At 37.9% G+C, this 15,419-nt stretch overlaps 1 protein-coding gene and 1 non-coding gene across 3 annotated transcripts in view; one reads left to right on the top strand and one right to left on the bottom strand.

The window, feature by feature from the left end:
- USP32 (ubiquitin specific peptidase 32) overlaps positions 1-15,419 on the top strand; it is a 242,486-nt gene that overhangs the window by 225,696 nt on the left and 1,371 nt on the right. For both annotated transcript variants that reach the window (XM_047080906.1, XM_047080905.1), the window contains exons 29-33: positions 854-974; positions 9,598-9,789; positions 11,783-12,071; positions 13,823-14,247; positions 14,748-14,840. In XM_047080906.1, coding sequence (XP_046936862.1) covers positions 854-974; positions 9,598-9,789; positions 11,783-12,071; positions 13,823-14,247; positions 14,748-14,840 — 1,120 coding nt within the window. The remainder of the gene's footprint in view (positions 1-853; positions 975-9,597; positions 9,790-11,782; positions 12,072-13,822; positions 14,248-14,747; positions 14,841-15,419) is intronic.
- On the bottom strand, positions 5,731-5,837 carry LOC124513688 (U6 spliceosomal RNA). The gene has a single exon (XR_006962508.1). It is a non-coding gene; the product is annotated as a U6 spliceosomal RNA (small nuclear RNA).

Here is a 15,419-nt window from a genome sequence, read left to right as displayed (position 1 = left end):
GTTTCCAGTTTTTAGAAGTAATACTAAATAATAAGAAGCTTGAAATAAACATCGCAATTGTTGATTCATCTTTTTCTTATATGGTCCATAGCTAAGTTTTGCTCTTGAGCCTTAGCTGGTTTTGTAAACTCTGTGATCCTCATTAAATTCATAGTTTATGATTAACATTTATTATTTTATACCTTCTGCTCCTTATATATAAATCAGTTTAGCATTCTGAGCCCAGTAGAATATAGTCTACTTACTAGACTTCGTGGAAGTCTGTTTTTGACTTTTAGAAGAATTATGGAGACTGATTGGTCAGTATTGTTGCAGCTTGCGAAATATCTGAGTGCTAAAGTCAACAACCTTCAGAGAACTATAATAGACTTAGCAAATGGAATCTAAATAGGCATTGAAATCATGGCTTTGTCATGGTCCTTCCCTTCCCATAAATTTTTACATTTATTTAGTGTGCCACTTTACAAACAAGGAAATAGGCATTGTTATATCAGATGTCCTTCCTCAGGAGTATTAAATGACTAAATTTAGAATTTTCTTAGAGGTATATTATCTCAAATATCCAATCCCCGCGTCATTTATCTTCCATAAAGTCCACACATTCATGTGGATTAACAAATGGTTATCAAGTGCTTTGAAAAACCAAAGACTTGAGAAGTAATGAGCATGCTTCCCTGAAATAAAAATAATTACTAATACATATTCATACATTTATCAGTCTTAAGTTAGAGGCCCATGACAGATTCTGAACCCAAGAAAGTGGAGAAGTAGAAAGAGATAATATTTCTGATAAAGAAAATGTTGATTCTTTCATAATTATTCATTCCTTAGTAGATCATCTTCGTCCCTTTAGATTTTGCAGAGGCTGTAAAATTGATTGTGGAGAAGACAGAGCTTTCATTGGAAATGCCTATATTGCTGTAGATTGGGACCCCACAGCTCTTCACCTCCGCTATCAAACATCACAAGAAAGGGTAAGTACTCAAGGCCACCATAAGATGGTAGTTTTCATAAGTAAAAATTTTCCCAGTTTAACTGTATTGTGACATTTCTGTTTTAGGTGATCTAAATACAATCAGAAAAACATTCATTGGTATTCTCTAAGCCACTTAATATATTGACATGATTACATGGATGTTTCAGTTTTCCCACTTACAGAGTTACTTGTATTGGGACATTACATTTCAAAAAACACCACTAATAAGTAAATCTCAAAATTCTGGGTATGACTAAGTCATTATATTGTTTGGCCTCCAAGCAATAAATACCTCTTTGCCTATTTATTAATTATTATTACAGCTGCAGCATTTAGTAACACTGTAACTTAGCTCGAAGGCATCCCAGGGCTGCAGCTGCTTACTGGGCATAGTGACCAGAAAAATTAAAGGAAAGATTGAATGTTTCAAGACTGGGTACCTAAGAATGTATCTCAATGGCTATTCCTTCACACTTAGCATTCCTCTACTGGGAAAACAGTTTTTACATTTTGAAAATGTTACTTCAAAAAGACTAATAATGGGGCGCCTGGGTGGCGCAGTCGGTTAAGCGTCCGACTTCAGCCAGGTCACGATCTCGCGGTCCGTGAGTTCGAGCCCCGCGTCAGGCTCTGGGCTGATGGCTCAGAGCCTGGAGCCTGTTTCCGAAGCTGTGTCTCCCTCTCTCTGCCCCTCCCCCGTTCATGCTCTGTCTCTCTTTGTCCCAAAAATAAATAAATGTTGAAAAAAAAAATTAAAAAAAAAAAAGACTAATAACTCCATACTAATAACTCCATACTCCATTTATATTTTTATAAATATTAAATATTTATATTGATATTATAAAAATATTAAATTTTTATAATATTTATATTTTATATTAATTTTTTATATATTATATATAATATAAATATAAACATATTTATAAATATATATAAATATATATAATATATTATATTTGTATTATATATTTAAATATATTTTTATATATAATAATATATATAAATACATAAAAATATATATAAATATATAAATATATATAAATATATATAAAATAAATATATATTATATAATATAAATATATTTATATTAATATTATAAAATATTAAATTTTTATAATATAATTGTTGAAGGATAGATTGGCTAGATAGTTGGTGGATAGAGATATGATGAATCTGATGGAGAAATAAAAGCGACAGCATCAGCGGATTTATTTTTTTTTAGTTACATGAAGAATTGTAGTTGCTTTTGCATTTATGTGGCTCTTGATGGAAATTTCCAGTGTATGATCTGAAAAGCTCTGGAGGACATCCTGCTTATAGAAAGAAGGACCTACGTGACCTGTTAAATCTCACCCCATTTCCACTTTCAGTGATGCTCTTAGGATACCATGGAAACCAACTTGCTATTGAGATATCCTGCTTTGGTGGGGACTGCGGCCACATGACTAATTTCTTCCTACTAAATTTCTCTTCCTACCTGTGGTTTCTGCATGTGCTTAGAGAGTCACGTAGACAAAGTGATTACCTTGGTTCAAAATTGACATTATTACCCATATATTTTATGTTGTTTATTCCAGTAATTTCCCTTCCAGGAATTTATTCTAGGGAAATACTTTAATGCTGACAAATAATCATCATAGCATTTTTTAGAACACTAAAAAAATTAGACACAACTTGTATTTGTCCCACATTAGAAGATTGGTTAAATATAGCATAGTATATAAATTTGATAAAATATTATGCAGTCATTGAAAATGATGATTACCAGGAGTTTTTACCATGATTACCATGATACTTAACGATGTGATGGCTTTGTTTGGTTTTTTATTTTTTAATTTACATCCAAGTTAGTTAGCATATATAGCACAACAAGGATTTCAGGAGTAGACTCCTTAATGCCCCTTACCCATTTAGCCCATATTCCCCCCCCCCCACAACCCTGCCAGTAACCCTCTGTTTGTTCTCTGGATTTATGAGTCTCTTCTGTTTTGTCCCCCTCCCTGTTCTTATATTATTTTTGCTTCCCTTCCCTTATCTTCATCTGTTTTGCATCTTAAATTCCTTATGAGTGAAGTCATGATATTTGTCTTTCTCTAATTTCGCTTGGCATAATACCCTCTAGTTCCATACACATAGTTGCAATAAATATATACCACATCTTCCATCTGAAGATGGAAGAATATATACCATTCATCCATCAATGGACATTTGGTCTCTTTCCATACTTTGGCTATGGTCAGTAGTGCTGTTTGTTATAAACATTGGGGTGCATATGCCCCTTTGAAACAGCATACCTGTATCCCTTGGATAAATACCTACTATTGCAATTGCTGGGTGGTAGGTAGGTCTATTTTTAATTTTTTGAGGAACCTCCACAAACTGTTTTCCAGAATGGCTGCACCAGGTTGCATTCCCACCAGCAGTGCAAAAGAGATCCTCTTTCTCCACATCCTCTCCAACATGTGTTGTTGCCTGAGTTGTTAATGTTAGCCACTGTGACAAGTGTGAGGTGATATCTCATTGTGATTTTGACTTGTATTTCCCTGATGATGAGTGATGTTGAGCATTTTTTATTTATTTTTTTTAATGTTTATTTATTTTTGACAGAGAGAGAGACAGAGCAGGGCGGGGGGGGGGGCGGGGCAGAGAGAGAGGGAGACACAGAATCTGAAGCAGACTTCAGGCTCTGAGCCGTGAGCACAGAGCCTGACATGGGGCTTGAACTCACAGACTGTGAGATCATGGCCTGAGCCGAAGTCGGACGCTCAACCGACTGAGCCACCCAGGTGCCCCTTCTTGTTTTTTAATATTTTTTAAAAAATTTTCGTGGGGTTTTTTTTTTGTTTGTTTTTTGGGTTTTTTTTTGTTTTGTTTTCTTTTGTTTGTTTGTTTTTTTTTTTGATGTTGAGTATTTTTGCATGTGTCTGTGAGCCATGTGGATGTCTTCTTTGGAAAAGGGTCTATTCATGTCTTTTGCCCATTTCTTCACTGGATTATTTGTTTTTTGGGTTTTGAGTTTGATAAGTTCTTTATAGGCTTTGGATACTAATCCTTTATCTGATATGTCATTTGCAAATATCCTCTCCCATTCTGTCAGTTGCCTTTTAGTTTTGCTGAATGTTTCCTTCGCTGTGCAGAAGTTTTTTGTTTTTTGTTTTTTGTTTTGATGAGTCCCAATAGTTCATTTTTGCTTTTGTTTCCCTTGCCTCTGGAGACCTGTTGAGTAAGAAGTTGCTGCGGCTGAGGTCTACGAGGTTTTTGCCTGCTCTCTCCTCAAGGATTTTGATGGCTTCCTGTCTTATGTTTATGTCTTTCATCCATTTTGAGTTTATTTTTTTGTATGGTGTAAGATAGTGGTCCAGGTTCATTTTTCTGTATGTCGCTGTGCAGTTTTCCAGCACCACTTACTGAAGAGACTGTCTTTATTCCATTGGATATTCTTTCCTGCTTTGTCAAAGATTAGTTGCCCATACGTTTGTGGGTCTATTTCTGGGTTCTCTATTCTGTTCCATTGATCTGAGTGTCTGTTTTTGTGCCAGTACTATACTGTCTAGATGATTACAGCTTTGTAATACAACTTGAAGTCTGGTATTGTGATGCCTCCAGCTTTGGTTTTGTTTTTCTTTTTCTTTTTCTTTTTCTTTTTTTCCTGATTATCTCAAATTTTTTATTTTTTTTATTTTCTTATTTTTTTTATTATATGAAATTTATTGTCAAATTGGTTTCCATACAACACCCAGTGCTCATCTCAAAAGATGCCCTCTTCATGGGGCGCCTGGGTGGCGCAGTCGGTTAAGCGTCCGACTTCAGCCAGGTCACGATCTCGCGGTCCGTGAGTTCGAGCCCCGCGTCAGGCTCTGGGCTGATGGCTCAGAGCCTGGAGCCTGCTTCCGATTCTGTGTCTCCCTCTCTCTCTGCCCCTCCCCCGTTCATGCTCTGTCTCTCTCTGTCCCAAAAAATAAATAAACGTTGAAAAAAAAATTAAAAAAAAAAAAAAAGATGCCCTCTTCAGTACCCATCACCTACCCTCCCCTCCCTCCCACCCCCCATCAACCCTCAGTTTGTTCTCAGTTTTTAAGAGTCTCTTATGCTTTAGCTCTCTCTCCCACTCTAACCTCTTTTTTTTTCTTTTTTTTTCCTTCCCCCCCCCCCCCAATGGGTTTCTGTTGTTTCTCAGGATCCACATAAGAGTGAACACATACGGTATCTGTCTTTCTCTGTATGGCTTATTTCACTTAGCATAACACTCTCCAGTTCTATCCATGTTGCTACAAAGGGCCATATTTCATTCTTTCTCATTGCCACGTAGTACTCCATTGTGTATATAAACCACAATTTCTTTATCCATTCATCAGTTGATGGACATTTAGGCTTTTTCCACAATTTGGCTATTGTTGAGAGTGCTGCTATAAACACTGGGGTACAAGTGCCCCTATGCATCAGTACTCCTGTATCCCTTGGGTAAATTCCTAGCAGTGCTACTGCTGGGTCATAGGGTAGGTCTATTTTTAATTTTTTGAGGAGCCTCCACACTGTTTTCCAGAGTGGCTGCACCAATTTGCATTCCCACCAACAGTGCAAGAGGGTTCCCATTTCTCCACATCCTCGCGAGCATCTATGGTCTCCTGATTTGTTCATTTTGGCCACTCTGACTGGCGTGAGGTGATATCTGAGTGTGGTTTTGATTTGTATTTCCCTGATGAGGAGAGATGTTGAGCATCTTTTCATGTGCCTGTTGGCCATCTGGATGTCTTAAAAATATGGAACGCTTCTCGAATTTGCATGTCATCCTTGCACAGGGGCCATGCTAATCTTCTCTGTATCGTTCCAATTTTAGTATATGTGCTGCCGAAGCAAGCACTGGTTTTCTTTTTCAAGATTGCTCTATTTGTGATCTTTTCTGGCTCCATAAAAATTTTAGGATTGTTTGTTCTAGCTCTGTGAAGAATGCTGGTGTTTTTTTTGATAGGGATTGCATTAAATATGTAGGTTGCTTTGGGTAGTATCGACATTTTAATAATATTTGTTCTTCCAATCCAGGAGCATGGAATATTTTTCCTTTTTTTGTGTGTGTCTTCTTTAATTTCTTTCATAAGCTTTCTGTAGTTTTCAGTGTATCGATTTTTGACAAAATATAGCATTCATTCTTGATAAAAACCCACAAGAAAGTAGGGATAGAAGTATCATACCTCAAGATCATAAAAGCCATATGTGAAAGATTCACTGCTAATATCATCCTCAATGGGGAAAGACTGAGAGCTTTCCCCCAAAGGTCAGGAACACGACAGGGATGTCCACTCTTGCCACTGTTATTCAACATAGTACTGGAAGTCTTAGCCTCAGCACTCAGACAACACAAAGGAATAAAAGACATCCAGATCGGCCATGAGAAAGTCAAACTTTCACTCTTTGCAGATGACATGATACTCTATTTGGAAAACCCCAAAGATTCCACCAAAAACAGCCAGAACTGATCCATGAATTCAGCAAAGTCTCAGGATGTAAAATCAATGCACAGAAATCGGTTGCATTCCTGTGTTCCTATACACCAATAATGAAGCAACAGAAAGAGAAATCAAGGAATCGATCCCATTTACAATTGCACCAAAAACCATAAAATACCTAGGAATAAACCTAGCCAAAGAGGTATCATGGTTTTTGGTTTTTTGGGTTTTTTTTTTTTACATTTATTTATTTTTGAGAGACAGAGACAGAGCGTGAGCAGGGGAGGTGCAGAGAGAGAGGGAGACACAGAATCGGAAGCAGGCTGCAGGCTCCAAGCTGTCGGCACGGAACCCAACGTGGGTCTCGAACCCACAAACCGCGAGATCGTGACCTGAGCTGAAGTCAGATGCTTAACTGACTAAGCCACCCAGGCACCCCTCATGGTTTTTTGTTTTTTGTTTTTTTAAGCAAAGTATAAAACTGCATATACTAAAAAATCTTTTCAATATTAAAAAATATATACTATTTAGGAAAAGGACAGAAGAAAAGCTGCCAATATTTTGACAATATTTGTCTTTGTATTAAGAATAAAAGTTTCCCTGCCTTTTTATATTTTTCCATGCTTTCCAAAATTTCTATGTAAATGCTTTATTTGGTAAACAGAAAAAAAGACCATTGCTCTTAGTCTTTTTATTTTTCACCTGTTTAGACTTCACATTCCTCAATAGATAATTGAACTAGATAGCTTCTTATACCTCCCTCTTTTTCTAATATTCTTTATCATGTGAGAAAGCTATGACTTTATTCCTTATGTTTTGTTTTTTTTAATTTTTAATTTTTTTTTAAATTTTTTAATGTTTTTATTTATTTTTGAGACAGACACAGAGCATGAGCAGAGGAAGGGTAGAGAGAGAGAGGGAGACCCAGAATCCGAAGCAGGCTCCAGGCTCTGAGCTGTCGGTACAGAGCCTGACGCAGGGCTCGAACTCACGAGCTGTGAGATCATGACCTGAGCCGAAGTCAGACACTCAACCAACTGAGCCACCCAGGCACCCCAATTCCTTATGTTTTGTGTTAAGGAGAAGCTTTCAAGCAGAAGAAGGAGGAGGGTGCCAATGAGTGATTTAAACTATTTGAATAGTGGTAGAGGATCTGGGAATGGATCCCAAGAGGTAAAAAGGGAATCTTTGTCATTTAGGGAAATTTTATTGGTAAATAAAAATTATTGTCAGATGCATTTTTTTTGGTCAACCTTCCTCCCTTTCTCCATCTAGCCTGTGTGTTCCATAAGAAATATAGTCAATAAAGATCAACAGTATCTTTACCAGCTTACTGTAATTTGTGGTAGGCCATAAAGCATCCCTGATGGAAATAATAGGGATAATGTTTAACTGGCTATGAGAAAAGAATATTACTCTTTTTCTACTCTGATTCCAGCAACCATGATGCAACATATTTCCACTGACATTGAAGCATGTCAGTTTTTCCCTCAGATGACCAGCTCTAAAGATGATGAAAGTTAGTATCAGGAAAGAAGGCAGTGACCTAAAGTCAAGGTACATTTATCATTCTGAAATAGAGGACTTTCCTCTAAGTTCCTCTTTTTGTATGAGGTCTTTAGAAGTGGACAGTGATGCAATGCTAAAACTGTTAATTGCATGATCAGCCCTAGCATTTGACAGCCTGTGACTTAGCTATCCTCTCATGTCAGGAAAAAGCCACACATGAAAACCTGTTGTAAACTGAATGTGCTGAGCCATGCCAGTTTGTCAGCCAGGCAGCTCAATGTTCTATCATGAGTTCAAAAAGGGAACAGAGTAAGAAGTTTGGTGATGGACCTGTGTGTGCCCTTTGCCCAGAAAGAGAGGCACTTATTGTTGGACTTAGTGAGTGTCGAGGCCCCGTGCTGGGGTGAAAAGATCTGTGTGTGAAGTCTTATGGTAGCATTCAAAGTCCTGGTGCTAGGCCTCACCCACTATGGTTCTCCATTGCTGTTAAGTGGCAACCAAGAACAGGAGAGGGAGAATTTTTCCTTTTCTGTTGCATTCTAGGTACGTCCTCCTCTCCTTCCTGACCGCACACTACTTCCAACACACATGCACACTACCTCCTCTGCTCTCTCTCCTTTATTAGACTTATGTCCTTTTTACTCCAAAGTCTAGCATGCTGGTCAATAGAACTAGAGAGATTTGGGCAGGTATTAGGGGCCTTCTCAACATAGGTTTTTTTTGAGCCTGCTCTTGCTTTTATTGCCATCTCTTTGTTGCCACCTCAGATGAAAAGGCCCCATGAGGCAGGAAACAGATGATACACATGGTATTCTGGTAACTCTGTTACATGACTTTACTATGCAAATGAGTTTTATCCCATGAGGTTTCATGCTCTGGTATGTTGCCTTCTCCTGGTGAACTTTTCTGATACCCTTTCTTATTTAATCTATAACTGGCATCTGTGTTCCAATGATATTATTTCTCCTAGCCTCTACAAAGCCTGCAGCATATTGATAATGTTCTGTCTTTGTGGTTGAAAATAAATGGCCTAATCTCATCACCCCTGACCTGAGGGTGAGCTCACATATAAACTGTTTTAGGATGTCAGAATTGTAAAAAAGAGGTGCAATAGCCACTAGTCACATGTGGCTATTGAACACTTACATGTGCCTGATTCAAATTAAGAAGTATTATAGTTCCAAAGACTTAGTAAAAAGGAATCTAAAATATGTCATCAATAATTCTTTTATTGATCACATGTTGAAATGATACTGTTTTGGATTTATATAAATATACATATATATGTGTGTGTGTATATATATATATGTCAAATACAAATATATATTTTTATATATATAAATAAAACATACCATTATAATTAAAAAGTTGTAAAATAGGCAGTTCCTTGTTTTTGTCATTTTGAAGAATTCAGAAAATTTTCAAGAAAAGCTATTATGGTCATATAAATAGAAATTTGATCCAGGATGTTACTGATGTAATTCTGGAAGTAAATGTGGAAGTATGGTATTTGCTCAAAGACTCTAGTTTGGGTTATGTTTTCTTTTTCCTCATGTAGAGTAAAACGAGAGTGAGTCACCTAACATGATACATAGCCATGGGATCATTTTAAACTCCTTTTCTCCCTTACACCCCTTTTCCAATTCCTCTTATTCCTTCCACTTCCAGGTTGTAGATGAGCATGAGAGTGTAGAACAGAGTCGGCGAGCACAAGCTGAGCCCATCAACCTGGACAGCTGCCTCCGTGCTTTCACCAGTGAGGAGGAACTAGGGGAAAATGAGATGTACTATTGTTCCAAGTGTAAGACCCACTGCTTGGCAACCAAGAAGCTGGATCTCTGGAGGCTTCCCCCTATCCTGGTATGTTTCAGCCCTGCCTCTGAGAGAGCAGGAGCCTAGCATAAAAGAAAGAAGCCATGAACTAATAGGAATTTTGTTACTTTTGAGAATAAAACCTTCCCTGTGGCAGTGCTTAAAACACTTGTGCTGTGCAAGGATTTTGTGTTGCACACAGGGATTAATTGTTCTACACATGTTATTACCAGTTCTGCTCTGAAGGAGCGTACAGGCTAGAAGGAGAGAGAAGTTATTAATTGGAGAGAGAGACCATTAATTGTAGTTCAGTGCAGTATGTGAGAAGTGCCACAAGTTCTGTGTCTTGGTGAATTTGAACTTCAGGAGAAGGTGAAAGCACTTGTGGCTCTAGAGAGAGAATCTTTATGCTCGCCCTTTAGGCTCTTATGTAGAAGTACAGCTGAGCCTCAGTCTCCAGTCCCACTGTGCTTGGTCACATGGCCACAGCACAAGCACACAGGTGCACTTGGGCTTATGTGTTCTTTTACACGTGATTTACTACTTCTGCCTTTTTCCTTCATGGAATAGAAGATGCTTCTGTTGCTCATCAGGAGAGTTTGAAGTGACAGATCTTCCTGTTCATTTAAGAAAATTTTTTCTGTATAGGTAGAAGTATCATAGCAAATGTAACTGTAAGGCATTGATATGTTTAAAAGAATATTTTTTAATGTTTAGTTTTGAGAGCACGCGAGCGAGTGCAAGTGGGGAGGGCGGAGAGAGAGGGAGACACAGAATCCGAAGCAGGCTCCAGGTTCTGAGCTGTCAGCACAGAGCCTGATGTGGGGGTCGAACTCATGGACTACAAGATCATGACCTGAGCCGAAGTCAGTCGCTTAACCGACTGAGCCACTCAGGTGCCCCAGGCATTGATATATTTTAACTAGACCTTGTGTGTACTTTTTTATTCATGTTTTTTTTTTTTATTACTATGTGAGACTGTAAATGTAGGTTTTTCTTTACTTAGACCAGAAAGACTTCCCAGGAATGGATGCCTAGGAAATTAATAACATTGATTAGCTAGCTCCAGGGATGAGAACTCTGGGAGGAGACGAAAAGGTCAGGGCAGGCTTGGGATAGGTAGGTGGGAAGGGGGCAAGTTTATTTTTAATTGAGGTATAATTAGCATGAAATTAAATGCATAGATTTTAAATGTCAGTTTGGTGAGTTTTGATAATTATATATACTTGTATAATAGTCACATAGAACATAAGCAGTAAAGGCATTTATATAAAAACTATGTTTTTGATATCTTTAAAGAATAATGAAAAATAAATATTATGTTGAGAGCTTGGTGGACTGCTGTAGATCCATATACCAGTATGTCCCTTAGGAAGAGTTTCTCTTTATATAAATAGTAAATTGTTAGTATTTAGGATAGAGATAGCCACCCAAAGATCTGTGCCCACACTAGACTGTATTATAACACTGTATAAAGATTAGAGGAATTTGTTGCTCTTGGAAAAGAAAAGAGAAGGCAAAAAGGAGAAGGGAGATTCTTATTATGCTCTTTAGGACATTGAAACTCCCTGGTGGGAACCAAAGGATATGGTAAGAAATGAGAAGCCTCCTATCGGAGATTGGGTAAGTTTCATCTGTGAAAATTCCTCCATTTTTCTTCAAAATATTCAGTATAGTCTTCTGTCTTCATGAGTATATTTGTGGATGGATATTCTGTGATGTTAGAGAAAAGTAAAGGTCAGTCTGGGTGACAGGCCCAGGAAACAGAGGAAAACATGCAAAATACAGACACCCAGGATGTTGCAGAAATTTGGGAGAGAATTTTGGATATGCATAGACTATGAAATTAGGGAGATTATCATGTTAGCTATATATCTAAAGGCCAGTGGCCCCACTGATAACTCCATTAAATAATAAGATGCATTCTTTTTGAAAAAAATGTATATATTCTTGAACATGTATTAGACTTGAAGTTTTTTAAATGTAATTTTGTATCTTCAGAGCCCTTTAATGTAATTGTTTTCTACCTTTCCTTCTCCAGATTATTCACCTTAAACGATTTCAATTTGTAAATGGTCGATGGATAAAATCACAGAAAATTGTTAAATTTCCTCGTGAAAGTTTTGACCCTAGTGCTTTTTTGGTACCAAGAGACCCGGCTCTTTGTCAGTGTAAGCCACTCACACCCCAGGGGGATGACCTCTCTGAGCCCAGGGTTCTGCCAGGAGAGGTGAAGAAAGTGGATGCTCAGAATTCAACTGGGGAAGAGGATGTGTTCCTGAGCAAGAGCCCATCTTCACTCAGTGCAAACATCATCAGTAGCCCTAAAGGTGAGGAAGCCTGAAGGGCCTCATGGAGCCCAGATGTCACCCTGAGAGGGGCTTTCCTGGGACCCCTGTAGGTTGCATGTTTCCCTGTCTTCTACTCTGGAGCACCAGTTTGGTGTGAGGTAGAAGGAACCTACCTTGAATCAGACCTGTCTAGATTTGAGTCACCTGTGTGACTTTTAGCAAGAGATACAGCCTCTCATTTGTAAAAGTTCATAGTGTCTGAGGATTTGCTGCATCAAGAGTGAAGCACTTTACGTAATGCCTGACATATATGGTGATCATGAATAATAGTTGTCATCCTTGTTCCCTTACGGCGGAGGTTCTCAAAGTATAGTCTGGGAACCTCTAGAGGGTCTCTGAGAGACCCTTTCAGGGGACCTGAAGGATTAGAAGTTCTTTCATAAAAATACTAAGACAATATTTACCTTTTCACTTTCATTCTCTAACAGATATGTAGTGGAGTCAGAGCCAACATGATATGTGATGATACTGTCAGTGAAATATGTGCTTATGTATTGTATTTTTTTAATTCCTCAGTTTTAATTTCTAATATGATTAATATTGATATATAACTTATATAAACAAAAGTTCTAAGGTCTTCAGCAATTTTTGAGTATATAGAGTATATATGGAAGTGAGTGAGGCTGTGACCAAAAACTTTGAGACCCACTACCTTACAGGATCTACAGAGGTAGAAATAGTAGAGAGTTCCCAATACTGTGCCTACCAATAGTAAGTACTTAATCATATTCTGTAATCTAATTTAACAAAGGAGAGTATGTATTTGTATTATGCCTTAGTCCAGTTGTTTGTTTTGAACTGAATCTGACCTAAATTATCTTTCTGCTATTTTATTTTTATTTTTATTTTTATTTTTATTTTATTTTATTTTTATTTTATTTTATTTTATTTTATTTTATTTTATTTTATTTTATTTTATTTATTTTATTCTATTTATTTCAAATCCAGTATAATTATTACACAGTGTTATATTTGTCTCGGGTGTACAACTTTCTGTTGTTTTTATTTTATTTTTTTTATTTTTCATCTTTCTGTTGTTTTTTTAAATTTACTAAACAAAATTTTTTGTCAACGTTTATTTTTGAGAGACAGAGAGAAAGGGGAAGGGCAGAGAGAGGAGAGACACAGAATCCAAAGCAGGTTCTAGACTCTGAGCAGTCAGCACAGACCCTGACGCAAGACTCAGACTCACAAACTATGAGATCATGACCTGAGCCGAAGTCAGACGCTTAACCAGCTGAGCCACCCAGGCACCCCGTTGTGTTTGTTTGTTTGTTTTTAATGTTTTCGTTTATTTTTGAGAGTAAGAGAGAGAATGAGGGAGGGGAAGAGAGGGGGGGTACAGAGGATTTGAAGTAGGCTCTGTGCTGACAACAGAGAGCTCAGTGCAGGGTTTGAACCCACGAACAGTGAGATCATGATCTGAGCCAAAGTTGGATGCTCAACCAGTTGCTTGAGCCACCCAGGCGCCCCTCATCTTTCTGCTGTTTTTAAGACCCTACATGGTACTTCATGTTTTTAGGACATTGCTGCCTGTAGGAGCTTGGCCTGAGGAAGACAAGAATATAATTTGTCACTGCATGATAGGAATAAAAAGTAGCTGGTCAGAACACCCCTGTATTTACCTTTATGTGTACACTTGTGAAGTTTACTTCAAAGTTAGCATTTGGTGGCTGGTTAAACTTGTGGCATTTGGATTTAAGAATCTTTTCCTTTTCTCCCTTTCATAGGTTCTCCGTCTTCATCAAGAAAGAGTGGAACTAGCTGTCCCTCCAGCAAAAATAGCAGCCCTAACAGTAGCCCTAGGACTTTAGGGAGGAGCAAAGGGAGGCTCCGGCTACCCCAGATTGGCAGCAAAAATAAACTGTCAAGTAGTAAGGAGAACTTGGATGCCTGCAAAGAGAATGGAGGTGGGCAAGTTTGTGAGCTGGCTGATTCCTTGAGCCGGGGGCACATGATGGGGGGTAGCCAAACTGAACTGGTCACCCCCCAGGACCACGAAGTAGCTCTAGCCAATGGATTTCTTTATGAGCATGAGGCATGTGGCAATGGCTACAGCAATGGTCAGCTTGAAAACCACAGTGAAGAAGACAGCACTGATGACCAAAGAGAAGATGTTCGTGTTAAGCCTATTTATAATCTATATGCAATTTCGGTAAGTGGTTTGTTGTATGGTTTTCAGAATGATCTGCACTTTTCAATGATTTGTTCACTCATCTCATTCATTCATTAATTCATTCATTCATCAGTCATTTTTTTCAGGACCTGCTTATTTGCTGGGCATTGAGCTTGGTGATAGACGAAGTTAGCAGTAGATATCTTGGCCTTTTGGATAGAATTCAAGATGCTCCCAGTGTATGCAAGGCATAGTAATGTAATCATTATAATTGGAGTCATGGGTTCAAGTCATGAAAAATTATGTACTCCTAAGAACTTTTCTTTCTAAAATATAATTACAAGTGTAAAATGGTAAGATTTGGAGCTTTTAAATTTTGATTTTTCTTTTTGTTTTGTTTTTAGAAAAAGGTAAATGGTTCCAAAACATCTTTCTTAATCACCTAAGTGATTGGTATTTTCCCCATTGTGTCCTAGTACTGTGCCCTGACCAGACTACTGTTAACTACTAACATACCTCTACTTTCTTCTCTCTTACAGTGCCATTCAGGAATTCTGGGTGGGGGCCATTACGTCACTTATGCCAAAAACCCAAACAGCAAGTGGTACTGTTATAATGACAGCAGCTGTAAGGTAAATATCCCCCATCTTTGAATAAAAGAAACAAATGTCAACAGATCTGAGGGACATTTGCTGAAATAATAGACTTTGTACTCAATAGGAAATATTTCTGTTAGTATATAGGTGTCTTCAGTATTAAAGGAACAAAAACGATGTGCAGGGGCACCTGGTTGGCTCGGTGAGTTAAGCATCCAACTTTAGCTCAGGTCATGATCTCATCGTTTGTGAGTTCAAGCCCTACATCGGGCTCTCTGCTATCAGTGTGGAGCCTGCTTTGGATCCTCTGTCCCCCTCTCTCTCGCAAAAATAAACATTAAAAAGTATTTTTTTAAATGATGTACAGAGCACAGAATGAAAACATGAATGGTGAAGAAAAAGAAGGTATTTGTTAATGAGAAAAAGTTCTTATCTTTTGAGCTGTTAGAATTTGATGGTTTTTTCTTTGCTTTTAGTCATTCTTTTGACTGTCTGTGGTCAGAATATTTTCCCCAAAACAAACATTGAAAATAATGGGGCTTAGTTTAGGACAGGTATCAGACAGCCAAAATGTTAAGCTGATTGGAATCAGTCTGGTTTAGTAATTAAAGAGGG

Source organism: Lynx rufus, unplaced genomic scaffold (genome assembly GCF_022079265.1).
Source record: "Lynx rufus isolate CCGP_SWC_20201006 ecotype Redwood Valley unplaced genomic scaffold, mLynRuf1.p SCAF_18, whole genome shotgun sequence".
In the NCBI taxonomy this organism is placed as follows: domain Eukaryota; kingdom Metazoa; phylum Chordata; class Mammalia; order Carnivora; family Felidae; genus Lynx; species Lynx rufus.
This window is presented reverse-complemented; position numbering and strand designations above follow the sequence as displayed.